General features: G+C 39.0%; 1 protein-coding gene across 1 annotated transcript; it reads right to left on the reverse strand.

Moving 5' to 3' along the window:
• Positions 1–12587: 12587 nt before the first annotated feature.
• On the reverse strand, positions 12588–14166 carry BTG4 (B-cell translocation gene 4). Its single transcript, XM_009585870.1, has 4 exons — positions 13994–14166; positions 13288–13425; positions 12925–13120; positions 12588–12764 (listed from the first exon to the last, which is right to left on the reverse strand). The coding sequence occupies exons 1-4, from the start codon at positions 14164–14166 to the stop codon at positions 12588–12590; spliced, it is 684 nt and encodes a 227-aa protein (XP_009584165.1).
• Between the last annotated feature and the right edge of the window lie 3388 nt (positions 14167–17554).

The following is a 17554-nucleotide window of genomic DNA, read 5'->3' on the forward strand; positions in this document are numbered from 1 at the left end:
TTTTTTTCTTATATACAATCTGTAGTTTGTGGATGAAGCTAACTTCATAGCCAATGAACTGAAAAAATTCAGAGAGCAGAAAATAAGAAGGCTGGAGGAATAGTTGAAACCCTTCTTGGAAAATAAAAGAACAAAGAAGAATATTTCAAGTAATTTTGATCCATTGCAGGTTAGAAAACAGCAAATCCCGAAAGTTTTCTAATTGAACAGGCTGCATCGTATGCACAGTACATAAGATTAATGGTATAATGCTAATGACTGCAGCTATATTGTGTGGATTATGTCCTGTACTATGAGATTCACAACAGATATATGAAGAAAATGTTTGAATGTAGAGATTAGGAATGCAATACTTTAAGAAGCTGGAAAGGGATAGGAGAAGAGAGCTTTCAAAAGTAGGCTAGCCCCCAAGTGAAAGTACAAGGCAACAAAGAAAAAGAGCTTAAGAGAGTTTTCTTCTTTACAGAACAAAAATGCCACCTTGAAAACAGAAGAAACAACAGAAAAAAGAAAACACCTCTGGCAGACTTTCCAAGAGAAACATCTGGACCTCAAAGAATCTCACACACAGCAAATATCAGATGAAAGAGCAAAGCTGCAGGATTATCTGCTCTGTGGAGAACAGAAGAGCAGGATGAAGCCCACAGGATTTGATTCTAGAGGACACACTGAGCAGCATGATAGGGTACTCTCCTTCACACAACCCCCCTCCAGTGTTTTGGAAGGGTTTTTTTGCTATTTTCAGACTTTCTGAAAGATTATGAGGACTGGTACTCCAGAAATGCCATATCTAGTACAGAGTGCTAATCATTATAGAGTCTGAGAAATTAACAGCAGAAGACATGCTAAGCAGCTAGTGTCTGCCCTAAACAAACTATGTACTGCCAGAAAATTTCACTCCATAAGGTGACAGTTTGCTGAAGGTTTCTGTATTTGCTGCTTAATATTTTTTCTGGCAATTGAGTAATGCGAGGGAGCAGAAGTTTCTAAAATACAGACCCTAAGTTTATGCAAGGGGAGGAGTAAAGAAAAGGTCACATAGAACCAAATACGAAATTTCCATTGTGCTTTTTATAGGTACTTACTTTTACATCTCCTTACTTTTCCTTGTAGAACTCGATGAAAGAATCCAGTGAAACAAAAGCTTTCTTAGAAAAGGATTTTCATCCAGATCTGCAGAAGTTGAGAATGAGACCAGAAGAAGAGAAAAAAGAAAATGAGATGCAGCAAAACAACAGTCCTCTATCATCCATCGCCAAGTCTTTCTGGGTTCCAGGAATACGTCATAAGGCAGATGACCAGTTCCTACTGTTCTTGACTAAGAGTAAGTCTGGTTTGTCATAGGAAATTTAAGTGACCTATGATTCTTTTTTGATACTGATGCATTGCCTGAGGGGGCATTAATGGTTTGGAAGAGAAGAGGTGGGATGGAACTCAGATTATAGTTAAAGTACAAGATGAGAAAGAATGATGCGATTCTGAAGAAAAAAAAAGTCAGTCGCATTCTTCCGACTAACCATCAGCAGAACACGTAAGTATTCACAGAAACTGAGCAAATGAGCAGGAAGATTTTAGGTTAAAAGTGCATTTTTCAGCTCAGAAAATATCAGTTTTCCACCCTTTCAAGTAAAGGATATTACCAAAATTCACATGTACAACTGGATACTTACATGGGTGCTTGGCTTTTCTAGGACATGTATAAAATTATATGTCTTACCTAGATGATGTTTATGCATCTGCAGAGCTAAGCTTATTCCATCCTTAGGGTTAGTAGGTCTGTAAGGGGTTTTCTTGAAACATCAGCAGCTACTTGATAAGTAGCAGAATTTCTTCTTCTTTGAATTGAAAAGATTTCGTAGGGATCAGGTGAACTATCACATGTGATCAATTGGTTAGTGTTTCAGAGCCTTTTCCAGCACCTTCTCTATGAAGTAAACAGCTGTTTATTTACTCATTAGCTTGATGAAGTGGGATAGCACAATCCTGGAATTCAACTAAACACAAAGAACAAAGACAAAAGAAAATTTAGTTTGAAACAGTGCTATCTGAAACAGATGAAAAATAATTCCTTCATGTAGCAAAACTGGACTTAAAGAGAGCACACACCAAGTGCATCAAGCAGTCCAGTTGGCCTTATTGCTTTCTTATCACCCTGTAAGCAATTCCCAGAGTTTTCTGAACAGCAAACGGTGCAAGAGTCATGCAATTATCAGAACAGCAGAGAAAGGTTTCCTTATCTAGCCCCTTGGAGAGATTCCAATACACTTCTGCATTTTTAAACCTCTTCCAAAAATTAGACATCTAGTCAAAAAGCACAACTTTTATTCATAACAGTTGATTTTTAAACTGATGTCTTAGGCCCAAATACTACATAGAAAAGTCAAGGTTAGCTTATGGAACAATGAGAGGAATGGACACAAATCTCTCTGGAATTATTTGCAGTCATTAACTAGTATATACTGTTCCCACAAATATCAAGGTGCTGAAGCAGACAGAACACCTGATGGCATCCAAAATCATTCTTCTGAATTCACAGTTCACAACGCCTTCTGTGTATGGTAAAAACCTTAAGTCACTTTGACTGCTGCCGCACAAACAGAGCTGCACAAAATGGTCTCACAAGAGGCTTCTTTTCCTGCCAACTACCTCCTTTTTGTCTGCTTAACAACAAAATACATAAGCCACATGCGATATCAGCATAAGAACTTGCCTACAGTTGAGAATTAGCAATGACTTAGTCCTTATAATAAACCAAATACTGGGCTTAGAGCACTTAAACAGGTAAATGTTGTATTCATTAGCTGGAAAAAAAACTCCTACCAATTCTGATAAGATATGGAATTTGACACTTTGATAGAAGGTCACTATTTATAGAGTTAAGGGCAGACAGAATATTTTTTGTCATCAATAAAAATGCATCAGTGATAAAGACAACTTTGTTAGGAAAAATTGCAAGGAGTATTGTGTCAGCAATCCAAACAAGAACTATGGGAATGAGAAGTGTTTGGACTTGGGGTTTTTTGTTGTGTTTGGTTTTTTTTGTTTTAATTGAACATTCCATTCTTCCTGTTTAAACAGACTTCCACATAATACTCGAGATATATGAAAAAGGAGAAAACTAGTGAATTGGATAATGTAAAGAGTTTTGGACAGAAAGGTATTTTCTCTGCGACATTAACGTCTTTGCCTAGACTTCAATGTCATGCTCCAAACAGCAAAACTATTTACCTCTTTCATCTCACTTGTCTACATAATTCCAATGTGTGAAATGTTTGCTCAAAAAAATATGGTAAGAGGTGGACTGTTTAGGAAAGCAATATTTCCATATTTGTTTACACAGGTGGTGATAAAACTAAGTGTATAAAAACCTCTTTTCTTCTTGGTCTTCTGAAAGATGTGAACGACGAGCTACAAAGTCATGCAGTGGCAGCTGGACTACTAGAAAACCAAAGGCTGGACAAAAGTAAATCTCACCTCCGTTCTTCCTTATATGAAAGTCAGAACTTGAGTGTAATGTGAGGATTTCTGTTTCATCATTCAGGTAGATGTTGGTTGTGTTTATTGTGATAAGATATTGCTGGACAGACATCATAAAGTTACTCTTTTCTTTGGAGGAAGTGATCTACCAGTGAAGGAGAAAGAGTCAGAACACAGAATCATCCTCGACTTTGCTGCTGATCAGCTCTGAGGCACACATAAGTAATGTCACTTTTCTAGGCCTTAGTTATCAGAAATTTCACTAGGAACAGTGAAGTTTTGGGCATTGCCTAAGGGTATCGAGCACTTCATGACTCTTAAAAGAATTCATAATGCATCAGAAGGGCTTCATTCTATATTGAACAATGATATTATATTATGAGGCGAGAAATGCAGTATATTATACACTTGTATTGCAGTATTACCTCTCGGACAAACAAAATGAAAATAGAAAACAATTAGTCTAATGAATGCTATTGTTCTTGCAGAAACAGCAAGTACTTCTCAGGGTATACAGGATGCCCTGGTAACTCAAGAAGGAAAACTAACAGTAGTTGATCCTGCAACCCTTTCTACAAGAGAGTTTGTCATATACCAGTATGGCATCTCCATCCTACGGTTTCTGAGATTTCACACTGATGTAAGTTTTTAAGATACTGATATTTAGTAATCAGTGCTTCCAAGGGAAGACAGTTATCAAAAAAATTCTTCAGCCAACAGGCTGCAAAGTGTCTACCAAGGTAAGATCAAGTAGAGAATGACAAGTGTGCAAACATCAGGAATTTAATTCCATTTATGTTTTCTCCACAATGGCGTAGGACTGTTTTGAAGTCAAACCTCTGTCCCACAAGATCCACGGTCAGTTCTTATATTTATTGTGGCATCTTTCTTGAGCACATAACTTAATTCTTGCATTACCTAATCCCTGCATATTGCATAATATGGTGATAAAACATATTTCCTTTATAACTTGGAGTAAGGATTTTCTCATTTTCTTTGTACAGTTCTTAGCACACTATGGCTTTAGTCTAGGTAAACTCTCCAAGGTCTTTTGTAACAGTATCAAATAAATAATAATAAAAATCATAGTGACTACAGCCAGAGCTCCAGAGCTGGAGTACACTTTCTTTACTTAATTAGAAAACTGGCAAGATGAACTACTATGATTTGCTAGGTTTTTTTTAAACAGTCTCCATTTTCATGTGGTATTTGTTGGCTCTGTGTACCTACTGCAAATCAAAGTTGACATTTAAATGAACTTATCCCATTAATCCCTCTTACTTTGCAGACCTGATGCGCATACACACTTTTTACAGAAGTATTTTTCCTTCTCTTTGTAGGCTCCAGAAATTAACCTGTGTGTTGCCTCCAGCATACCTCTTAGTAATGCCACAGGCAATGCCTTCAGAAACTCTTTCTTTTATCAGGTTTGTCAACTTCACATCTAGCCAGCCTATGCAATATTTTCATATCCATTAAGTTCTGGGACTAGGAAGTAAAATGCGAAAATGTTTCATACTTTTCAAGTCATAGTATGCTTGATGCTTTCTAGGAGAAAATATTGATATAAGAAATCTTCAAATGTTAATTGTATGCTCCAGATATATCTGAACACAAACTTAACAGAGCACTCTAGGATACTGAGTTTGAATATATGTTTAACGTGAGGGTCATACCCAAAGCACACTTATTAAATCAGCTCTGGTTACCCAGTTTCTCATGTCCAAATTCTACCACTTGCATTTCTACCAAATTCTCTATAGGTCAGCTTTATAGAAGTCAGCAGTGTGTCAGCATTTTACTTGCTATAATTATATTACAGAATCTGACTATTTAGTATTATTTATTTCTAAAACTCTGGGATGTTGAGAGAGAAGTTTTGTAAAGTTCATGATACATAAATATAAAACTGTCTAGAAACAGAGAATGCAAGAATGTTTTAGATTCACATCATAAAGTATTAAATGAAGTCTTATGACAATGCTGCTGTCTTGTGTATATGGGTATTCCCCAGCACTCTAATTTGAATCTTTTACTTCCCTAAAATTGAGACAAACCATTGGAAGAGTTGCATCAGCTGAGCTGACTACTGCTGTGCCCTTGTCTCAGCTCTGGGTATTCATTCTTTCTCAGAATTCAAAGAACAAACTATTCGTTCTAAGGGATTGCCTGAGTTCTGTAGGAAGTTTCCTTCTCCTCCTCGTGCACTGCTTAGCTCATATCACTGCTGCTGACTTCAACCACGATGCCAACCCACTCTTTCTGAGGCTTTTTTATGAGGTACATCAATATGTTCCAAATGTAATTACATTATAGCAATGTTGGTAAAAAATTACCATTTTAGAAGTGGGGGAGTTAACAGCTTTGTACAACTTCCATTAATAAAAATCAAAAGGAGAGATGAAATAAGATAGGTAACTATTACCTGAACTGCCATTAAAGTTACACAGTGGCTGTTCACAGACAGATTCATATTCAACATTCAAAGAACACTGCTTCACCTTAGGTGAAGGCAGCGAGACAGCAGAAAAATCCACCATATCACATATTAACATTCTACCTGCATTCAAACAACACTAACTCAGATATACCTGTTTGTCCCACTGACAGCTAAGGAGATAAAAACAGACAACTACATTCTAACCATCTGTTGGCCAGTACATGGGAGAATCAGAGGATGCTCTTTCATAATCATAGTCCTGACTTAGAGAACATAATTATACCAGACACAGATTTGTTGAGAAAAAAACATGGAACCGCAGTGTTCTTTCCATAACACCTTGACGTGATGCAACCCTTTCCATTCAGCTTTCAATAAAGTGCACTTTTATATTGCAGGGGATACCCATTATCATCTCATTTTCCCCAAAGGTGTTCCCAATATACACACAGTGATTTTAGTCCCTTACTGAAAGCTACCCTTTATGAATTATGGTTCTCCTTATGAGCCGTAAGGACTACCAGCATTGTCTAGAAACCAACATAACACAAATATCCCAAACAGGATTCCACTCATGCATGGCACTATGTTCTCATCCTGATCTTGTCTTTAACAGCTGCATATTAACTTCCTTATGCAGCATATTTGTGGTCTGTATCAAATCCCCACGAGAGCAACAAAGTTCTTTTTTCAGATGAAATAGGCTTCCAGAAGTGAAAACCTGTCTTGATACCCTACTATTGTTTGATTCCATCTTCCCCCCTGCCCCTATTAATATCTCTATTCAGTCGTTAGATGTAAAGAATTGTGTTCGACTGCTTCCAGGTTTTCAAAACAGGGGTTTTTTTCTAGGCGCTAAAGGCTTGTCTTAGTGAGACGCTCTCTCTCAGACTCCATCTGTCAGCAGTTCTCCAGGGTGATAAATCTTATGGGATAAGTCAGATGTTTCTAAAGGAAGAACCATTCTCCAAGAAGAAAATAAATCTCATCTCCCAACTTTTTGAGGTGAAAGTGAAAAGCCTCACAGACATGGAAGCCTTTGAAAAGGTAATAAGAAAGATCATGAGACCTGGTCTGGTTGAAAGCTCGCCATCCCTATTTTCTTACTTTGTTACAAAATGGCAATTAAAACTGGCTTATAGATGCCTGCCTCTCCAAATCTTTGCTTGGTAAGGTCAGACTCCTGTGGGATGTCAGTAGAAGCTCTACACATCATTTAAACTCCTGAGCTTAAAGGTACTCCTAAAGGAAGGCACAGCATTAGCTTTCTGCAAAGAGACCTTCATAAGACATGTAGCTAAAAACTTGTTCAGCCGTCCCTTGAGTACCCAGATCTAGGATTAACTATCCCATCTGCACAATGATGGTAAAACTGTCATGACTCAAACTAGAGCTAGTAAAGAGAAGGGCCATTTGTACCATCAAAAACAGGTGTACACTTAAATATCCTCAGGGATATGGATAAGCACAAGCACTTTGAGCTATTTGCACATAAGCCAATTCAGCTGGGATGCAGAGGGGAGACTGCTTCCATCCAGGGGGACCTCAACAAGCTGGAGAAATAGGTTGACAGCAGCCTCATGAAGTTCAACAAGGGGAAGTGCAAAGTCCTGTGCCTCGGAAGGAGCAACCCCATGCACCAATAGATGCTGGAGGCTGCTCAGCTGGAAAGTAGATTTGCAGAAAAGGATCTGAGGGTCCTAGTGGACACAAAGTTGAACATGAACCAACAATGTGGCCTTGCTGAAAAGGTGACTAACGGTATCCTGGGCTGCATTAGGCAAATTATTGCCAGAAGGTCAAGGGAGGTGATCCTTCCGCTCTGCGCAGCACTGGGGAGGCCACACCTGGAGTACTGTGTCCAGTTCTGGGCTCCCCAGCACAGAAGAAAAATGGACATACTGGATAGAGTCCAACAAAGTGCCACAAAGATGATTAAGGGACTGGAGCACCTCCCCTATAAGGAAAGGCTGAGAGAGCTGGGACTGTTTAACCTAGAGAAGACTCAGGGGGAATCGTATGAATGTATATAGACACATGCAGGGTGAGTGTAAAGAAGACGGAGCCAGGGTCTTTTCAGTAGTTCACAGTGACAGAACAAGAGGCAATGGACACAAACTGAAACACAGGATATTCAGTCTGAACACACGTTTTTACTGTGAGGGTAAGCAAACACTGGAACAGCTTGCCCAGGGAGGTTGCGGATCCTCCCTCCTCCGAGACATTCAAAAGCCATCTGGACACAGTGAGGTGATCCTTCCGCTCTGCGCAGCACTGGGGAGGCCACACCTGGAGTACTGTGTCCAGTTCTGGGCTCCCCAGCACAGAAGAAAAATGGACATACTGGATAGAGTCCAACAAAGTGCCACAAAGATGATTAAGGGACTGGAGCACCTCCCCTATAAGGAAAGGCTGAGAGAGCTGGGACTGTTTAACCTAGAGAAGACTCAGGGGGAATCGTATGAATGTATATAGACACATGCAGGGTGAGTGTAAAGAAGACGGAGCCAGGGTCTTTTCAGTAGTTCACAGTGACAGAACAAGAGGCAATGGACACAAACTGAAACACAGGATATTCAGTCTGAACACACGTTTTTACTGTGAGGGTAAGCAAACACTGGAACAGCTTGCCCAGGGAGGTTGCGGATCCTCCCTCCTCCGAGACATTCAAAAGCCATCTGGACACAGTGCTGGGCAACAGGCTCTAGGCAGCTCTGCTTAAGCAGGGGAGTTGGACAAAATAACCTCCAGAGGTGTCTCCACCCTCAGCCATTCTGTGATTCTGTGGGAGGCCATAGCCACTGTTTTAAATACAATGCTAAGAAATCTTTTGCTTGCTTTTAAGAGCACACATCCTGGAGAGAAAAATGTGCAACAGTTGAAGTGGGATCTCACATATTCAGCTATAGATACCCAGCAAATATAACTGTGTTCAAATGTAAAAGCTCCACAAGCAGCTGTCATTTTCATCTGAAAAACCTCATGTCAGGAAAAATTATTTGGCTTTATGTAGATCATTAAGACAGCATAAAAAGCAGTACCATAAAAAATTTATTTAAATATTCTATAAAAAGCCTTTTAAAATTAACACTAATCTGCTTTGTCCACTTCTGTGCTTGTTGCATAACGCATGAAGAACAATCTCCTGCTCCATACGAAATTTGAGGAACTGCTAAATGACAAGTTGCTTGTGAAAAAAAAAGAGCACTTCCTTCATGCTTTGCGCAGCTATGAAAAGGGCAGCTTTGGATAGAGGACAAGGTAAGATTGATTTGACAGGAGGTATTATTAACTGTTGTATTAAGACAACAACGCCTGAACAGTTTGGGGGGGTTGATACAAAGCAAATCACGACACCTCTTCATCATGACCTCACTTTATACTACAAAGCCAATCTCCATAACCTTCTACATCTAGGCATGTTGTATAAAGGACGGATCAGATTTGATGCCAGGGTATGTCACAGAAAGACTGATTACTTTTCTGTAAGCTACCATCACTTTCTCAGTAACAGAGAAGTTAAGTTTCCAGTGAAATTTTTCTTTCTGGTCTGCTTTTGTGAAAAGTGTACAGATATCACTTTAACAGTGGCATTTCTACTGTCTGATTTTAAGCATTCATTTCCATTCTTTTAGCTTTGAAGAGGAAACCTGCGCTTACTTGTCCCCTTCAGAACTTGAGAATAAAGTGGATGTGTTAACTGAAGAGCTGGTGCATATCATAGAGGATGAACACCAGTTTTTAAACAGTAAAGGCAATGAAGACTTGCTTTTTTACTACCTTGAAATAACTAGTTTGGAGAAAGACTGTTCAGTAAAAGAAATAAATGCATTAGAAGAGAAAATAGCCCTAGGCAGAAAGTTGTAATGGTACTCAAAAGAAGGCTTGGTAGTTTGGTTCTAACTTGGTCCTCTGCATTTGCCCTCAGGCTTTAAGCCGAAGTAAATCTTGTATTTTTAACTATAGTGTATTTTTCCCCTTCATGCTAAAGGCTCATTAAATTAGGAGTGAAAGCAACGTAGTAATTTAAGTGACAAGACTTTAGCCTAAGGGACTGACATTTCTGGCTATATCCAAGTGGTGAAAAGACAAACGTTGTTGCAAAAGCTCAGACTCAGAGTTTCCAGGAACAGAAGCAAAATATAAAATCACTCATAAGTCTGCTTAGTGTTAAAAAAAAATATTTTTAAGACTAATGTATCACTCCACTACCTGTTCTGAAGCCTCTGCAGACATCAGCTGACAATTACACTTTTCTTCTGACTTTATGAGACAGTGAAAGCTATAGATATAATCAACCCAAGTAACTGTATCTACACAATTTCACCTCAAGAGCAAGAGATACTATCTCCACCACTGAAAGCAACTTGCCCAGCCCAGACGAGCTTTACTTGTTCTGAAGTCACCGCATTTCAGCTGCTCTGTAGTACCACCTATACAGGAATGCAGGTCCTGCACTGTCAAAGACTAGCCCTGCTCTTAACCTTGGAGAGACAGTCTTTCCTCCTCCCAAATTCAGGAGCCAAACCCTGAAACACATGAAATATTCAGTATTTGCTGATTAATGAAACATCACCTCTTCTCTGCCCACCACAGCCTCTGGTTTAGGTAAAAAACAAGTGGGGAAAGAGCAGAGTCACCTAAAATCCTTCCTTCCCTGCTAGTACAAGAATTCATGGAGGCACAGGACAAGATTCAAATTATTTCATGAGTCACTGAATACCCTCAACACTAATGCTGTTACCTCATTATACATCAAATATTCAACCCTGAGAAGTGGTTGGATTACTATAACTTCACAAATTATGTATCTATTCCATTCTCTCAGAATTGCTGAATCAATTGTTCATACCTTCATCCCATACACAGATGTTTATTTTGATCTTGCTAGGAAAAAAAAACACTACTGATTACAATAAAGGGATTAAGCTGCTAGAGTGCAAGTTCTATTATCAAAGCTGCAAGAATTAGTTGGAAACACTGCTTCTGACTTACAGTAATGAAGAAGCCTTTCCTCACATCTTGTTTACTCAGTTTAATCAACACCCCACAGATTGCAATATTCACACTTAAAAAACAGATCTTAAATTGAAGTCTTCTAAAAAGGAAATTTAGTGTAGGATTTTTACTTTTTGCATGAGTGATCTACCAAACCCTATTAATACCAAGTCCTATTAATACCAAGTTTATTGCAAAAATCTTGTGCAAAAGTACATGTGCCTGATATGGGTTTGTTCTGAAGAAATATGGACCAAATGATGGTGAAGCATGACTGAGACATAACTGTGAGAATAGCTGATTACAGCCTTGGCCTCCTGATTATTCCTATCCACATCATATTTGAAAGTTAAGCTAGGATACGTTTTATTGAGCACCTATGGCTTGACACAGCAAATGTTAGCTATGAGATTTTAGCTAAAAGTCTATACCATGGTTTCAATTCTTTCTCTTTGGATTAACTTACATAGGCAGCCCTCCAGTCTTGAACTGGCTCCTAGTTGTCTGCTTTTACAGGACAAACTGCTTCCCCTTCAGGGCTACTTATTAGCAAGGTTTTTTCCATCATGGCTTATTAGGTAATAATAGTTGGAATACAGCAAGTAGAAACAGCTGCAGTAAGTGACAACCATAGGTATTTACATGAGCTATTAAGTTTTGACAAACTAGTTTGTTTAGCATTTTGACCAGATTAACCAGCAAGACAGAAGGTATTGACATCACTTCTGTAACCCTTATGCCCACAGTTTAATCAGCAGGCAATGATGGAGTAGGTGACGAGACAGTAGGAAGACATGTTGCAGGTCAACAGAGCAAAGTTATGTTGATTCTGATTGTTTAAGACCACATTTTTTGGTCAGTACTGGAAACAATATCCCAGAGCATAGTTTTGAAACCTGCTAGTATTCCAGTGAGTCCTTTTCCACTGAAAGGGAAATCTCCATCTGTCTGGAGTTCTGGACTAGATAGAAGACAGTTTGACTCAAGTTGTCCGGAGCTATGAGAAAAGCTTTCTATGGGCCACGGTATTGCAAACTGGCAGGCTAAACATCCTTAGAGATAACAGCTGCATCATTCTACAAGGTGATGGAAAGCTACACCACTCTCCTGTTCTTCTGACAGGTAAGCTATAGTCTAGAGGCAAAAGCCTAGCTGGAGCCACAAGGCAGTCTTTCACAGCTGCGTATACCAAAGCTTCACTCAAGGGGGAGCATAGAGGTGATTCTGCTTGTGATGCGTAGATGTTTTGCTCGCAATGCAGCTGTCCTTGCTACCTTTGTCAGAAGGAAGCAGACTATCATTCAAAGCAACTTGGAGGATGTTTTTATCTTCCTTGACTTGCTTGCATTTTCACCAAAAGCTTTTTAACTCCCTTCAGGGCACTGATAGCATATCAGACAGCTTTTAAAAAAAAACATGAGTAGATTTATTGATATATGCATTTCCTTTTTAACTTACAAGTAGAGTCTCACACTAATTTTCAATCTTATGTTAACATTAATAAAACATTTAAAAGGTTATATAATAAAACCCCAAATTTTCAGATGTACAAAGTAAGAGATAGAGATTAGACAGTAAGTGCTTTCTGTTTTTATGAAACTTTGTAGTGCCAGCCTCCATCCCATACCATAGTTCAGAGTTTCAACAGCCTATAACAGGTGCAGCCACAGATCTACCGCTTGGTATTGATCCAGTGGTATCTATCAACACGCAGTCCTGTGAAAGCAGCTGTTGGCCTGTAGACTTTGTAACCCCTGTGCTGGGCATAGTATGAGCCATCAGTCATATAGGTCTTCCTATGAAGATACTGAGACCAGGGTTGTATGGGTGCCTTGCAGTAGTCACTGAACTAAACAGCAAGAAATGAGATAATGTTAAAATGTATTGGGGGAAGAGGGGAACATCAGTCTGGCCATCAATTGTTAAGTCTATTGCATTCCTTCATGATGGAACCTAGAGGCCAGATGCTAGCTCTTACTGAAAGCCACATACCATTACCACATGCTTACCTGGTAGACACTGTTAGGATTGCTGACAGTAGGGATAGCTTTCGGCTCCTTGTTGAAGCTCTCCTCATCTGAAGAAATGCCAGAATGATAGTCTAGTGCTGCTCTGTCAACAGCATAGCTGATCTGCTGAGGCAGCTCTGGGTTCTCCTCTCCTTCAAAGTGCGCAATTGTGAAGGGCCGGTTCTTCTCACCATACCTGAAAGTGACTGTATTTGTATAATGCAGCTCTGCACTAGCAGTATGCACATTTGTTAGTAGTCAGCTGACACTAGGAAGTAAGTATACCCTCAGACATTAAGACTCTAGTAACAGGCTTGGTGTTGATCAAGGTTGTACAGGGCACTTGACAGCTTCTCAACTCACCTGCAACACACCTCAAATGGATCAACCCACAGTGTCATCTCTTTTGGCAAACCAAGATTACTAAAGTCCACATTACTCTCCACACAAGCTTGCTCCAGCAGTGGATCTCTTGTCTGATGTTTGTTTATCCTTATACACCTAGGTGAGGACAAAGTGCAGGTGGATTTGAGAGTTCACTGCAACTTTGAAAGTTCTGCTTATACAGAAGTACACTTAAGTTCACTATTTATTTTCTCAACACATTTAGCCTGTTGATGCAAGTTCTTACTGGTAGCCCCAACAAGCAAGTTAGGCTAACAAGCTGATTTATGAACCCAAACAAGGTTTTGTTTGTTTTAAACACAGCAACTCACTTCACGAGTAATTTTTGCGAATGAAAAGCAGTTACAACAATTCCACAAGACAGTTTAAGACCTCTTGAATTCTGCATACAAGAAGTCAGAGGGCTACTCAAGACACTTTGTGCATATTGTCTTAAGATTTCCACCTCAGCTCTCTAGTCATACCTACACAGGCACACTGAAAACACTTTCAAAATAGTTGCATCTTTACCAGTTAACAACACTTCTTCCCTCAAGCTTAAGGGATAGCTATGTGGTTCTCTCAGTTTTGTGTCACTTATTTCCAACTTAAGGGCTGCAGGCATTGAAAGGGTACTTGCTGCATCTTGAATGTCATGGAAAGGCTCCATTCCCCCTCCTCTTACCTGAAGGCTTGTCCTCTGGATGGATTGTCCAAGTACCAGTGATTCTTATACTTTTCAAACAGTATTGTCGTTAGCTTAGCTGCAAATTTCTCTATTTTATGCTTGCTCAGCTTGTCTTGCCTTTTCACTAGCCTTGTGATGAAGAAGACTGTGGCAGCAATTTCATCTTTCATTTTAAATTGAAACGCACAAGGTGCTTTAGCTGTTGAATAGTCATCAGTAGAGATGAGACACTACACTAGAGAGATTTAATAACACTAAGGTACTATCAAGTTCTAAGGACAGATATTGCAAAACCTGCATAAGCCATGACAGATAAAGCCTAGATAAGCCCAATTGCCAAACAACTGATAAATTTAGTTCTGGGTAGTGAAACCAACTTAGTGCATTACTAGATGGCACTCACACTAGGCAAGTTAACAGAGTATTAAAAAAGAGTTTAAAGATAGTAGTCCTTACTATATATCACTTATATATCACAGACAACAACCAACAGTTCTTACAATTACATAGTTTTTTTATATGTAATGAAGACCACAAACATCACCTTCTCAGACCAGAGTTGTTGAAAACCTGAGATATGCTTTATAAACAGCTTCAAGTAGTCACCAAGGAAACAGATCTAATGCTACAAGAACATACATCACTTATATTGTAGAGGGAGACCACCACCCAAATCCTCCATCACTCTTCCTCTAATGTAGCTTGCTTAGGGTTTATATAGAACAGGAAATCATGTGGCTCTGAGGAATGTAACAATATTCAGGTGTGCACCATTAGACTCACTCACATGCTGGTTTCAAAGCTATTTCCAATCTACTTGCTTTTATTCCAATATCAGCTCCTTCTTTCAGGGTATATTTAATTGATTCAGTACTGTATTCTGTTGTGTCCATCAGTCTATCTCATAAACATCTGTGAAATATTTAAGTGAAATATTCACCATGAGAAAAATAGTACCAGGCTTATTAATTAATTATTAAAATTGCACTTGACTGCTTCCAACAGACTTTACAGAACACAGTTACTTTCCTTACGAAGCCCTCACATTTAGTATTCTTTATTTTGAAAATTGCATGACACTATATTTATCATAACATTAATCTTCCTAGTGATCTATATAAATGTTCACATTATTAGTATAGCTTTATTTTAATTTTGAGGCATTTCATACAAAGTGTGAATGGCTCTGTTAAAGAGTTCATACACAAGCAGTTTCTCAGTAATGTGAAAGTGGGTGCTTCATCGTTTAAAACTTCAGGCAATAATTAGCTGGCGCACATTCAGAGAATAGCTGATGTGTTCTTTTTTCCCTTTGCTGTCCAGGAAGTTGTGCCTCCAGTGTCAGATATCAGGAACTGTCAAGACAAAAGAACAAATTAAGATAAAAAGAGCTGAGTATTTAAACTGGCTCTTAATCTGACTGTAGATGTTGCAGCCAAGCAACTCAAGTGCTTACATTTCAGTCTTGTGAAGAGATTGTGATACAAGACAGGGGGTAAGAAAAATAAAGCATGAAGGCACAAATTCATAGAAGTACACATCTTTGCAGAAGTGTACCCTAAACCATGACTATTTCTGGATTTCTTTTCTCCTCTACTCACATAGTTAGTTCCTTGCTCTTTACAGTTTCTTTCTGCATCACAAATGCAAGGCATTTAGTAGAAACTCTGGTTTTAAGGAATGAGTAATAAATGACAAGAAAAAAGGATGTCTTTTCTTTCTTTTTCTCACATATCAAAATACTTCCTTCGCGAATGGGGACCTTTCAATAATCACTCAAACGAAAGAGAAATCTAAGTCTGAGATAGACAATGAATCTTCAGAAAAAGCATTCAGCAGTGCCACGAGTTGAGTTTTAATATAGTACACCAGTGTTTTGACCACAAGAGTATCCTTATCATGTGCTCTGCACTGCACTTGGTTGCTTGTGATGACACATAAGGATTTTGTTCCATACACAAGCCATGAGTCATTCCTTCCCTTTCACATATAGCATAAGAGGGCAATGGTAGCCTGTTCTATGCTTTTTGGAGAATGATGTAGGACAACAGGAAATCACTGCTATGCATTGCCAGGAAGAATTTCCATACAACGTGTTTTAGGAGTTGGTTAGCCTCTTTCTAACGCAGCCTGTGAAGATTTTTACTTGCTGCTCACTGTCTGCATCCGGCACACCAAAATTAGCTCTGGGCAACAGATGAGCATTCTTGAACAGGCAAAATGGATTTTCATGCCTGAGGCCTGAATTTTATTCTAGAGATTAAACTTGCTTTAAAAATGTCAGGCAATTGATGGGTCTTTTTCTGATTTGAATGGATTCCCTTGTAAACACTGAAGAACATGTTTACAGCCACATCAATTTTTCTTTGTTTTTAAACATCTGTTGCATGGTGACATGTCAAAAGAACAAAAAAAAGTTCTCAAGTGACTTGAAACTTTTGATCACATAGATTTTGCTACAAGGTGTAGCTGAATTGCATAAGAAGTGGGTGTTATAAAAAATGGGGCCTTGTTTCTCATGTTAAGAGTGAATCCATCAATGAGGGGGCTTAGACTAACACATACAGCTATAACACATCTAACACATCTCCTATAAGTAGGTCTTCACAGACTCATTCTTGACTTCACTGTATGCCTTATGGTGGATTGTCAGCTCTCTGAACAGCACTGGAACAATCTTCAATCCTGAGAGGCAATGTCTTGTAACATTCTAACCCTGCAGGATTTACTCGTAGCTCTGCCAGAGCTATACATTCCTGAAAACCATTCCGGCATTCTCATCTAGCCACCCCTGAGATCCCCACATATTATTTCCCCAAGAGATGACACTTGCTTCATGAAATATCTTAAATGTCTAAGGATTTTCTACTGGAGTTATAAACAAGTATCCCAAGGCTTTGCAGAGGAAAAAGCTAAGATACATGCAAAGTATGAGGCAAATGCAATGAACTGATCCCTTTTCTAGTGTCTTTACCTCTAAGAAAATGCGGCTGGGAGCAACTACCACAGATCTGGGGTTTTTTAAGTCTGTTGACAAAGTCAGTTACCAGGAAAATATCAAATGAGAGAAGATTTGCTACCTAAAAATGACAGATAATGCACGTAATTATAGCTTTTGAAGAAGTTCTCAATAACAGTTTAGTCCACTCAGGGTTTCATGCACAATCACAGACATACAGATTGTGACTCCTCTAGGGATGATGCTGTCTTTCTTGCCAAAGCTTAGGAAGTTGCTATTTAGTCTGGTTTCTTTGCCTTCATGTCATTTTTTCACAATATCACATTATACTCTAATAAAAGATACGACTTCTTCCTATAAACCTTGTTTTCCTTTTATTCTTGAACTATCAAGGCTAAAATAACATTCCCACTGCAAAACAGCAGCAGACATCATAGGGAGTCCACCCCCTGCCCTGGAGTCTGTAATTCGATCATAATTTCCATGTGGGATCTGACCCTGACACAGTTCAGTCTCAGGAATTATCCAGTTACTGTCTTTTCCTCAGTAAATGCCAAGCTGGTTTGGATCAGTGGGACACATCAGTTTATGGGACTTTG

Source organism: Fulmarus glacialis, unplaced genomic scaffold, assembly GCF_000690835.1.
Source record: "Fulmarus glacialis isolate BGI_N327 unplaced genomic scaffold, ASM69083v1 scaffold6139, whole genome shotgun sequence".
Taxonomy (NCBI): domain Eukaryota; kingdom Metazoa; phylum Chordata; class Aves; order Procellariiformes; family Procellariidae; genus Fulmarus; species Fulmarus glacialis.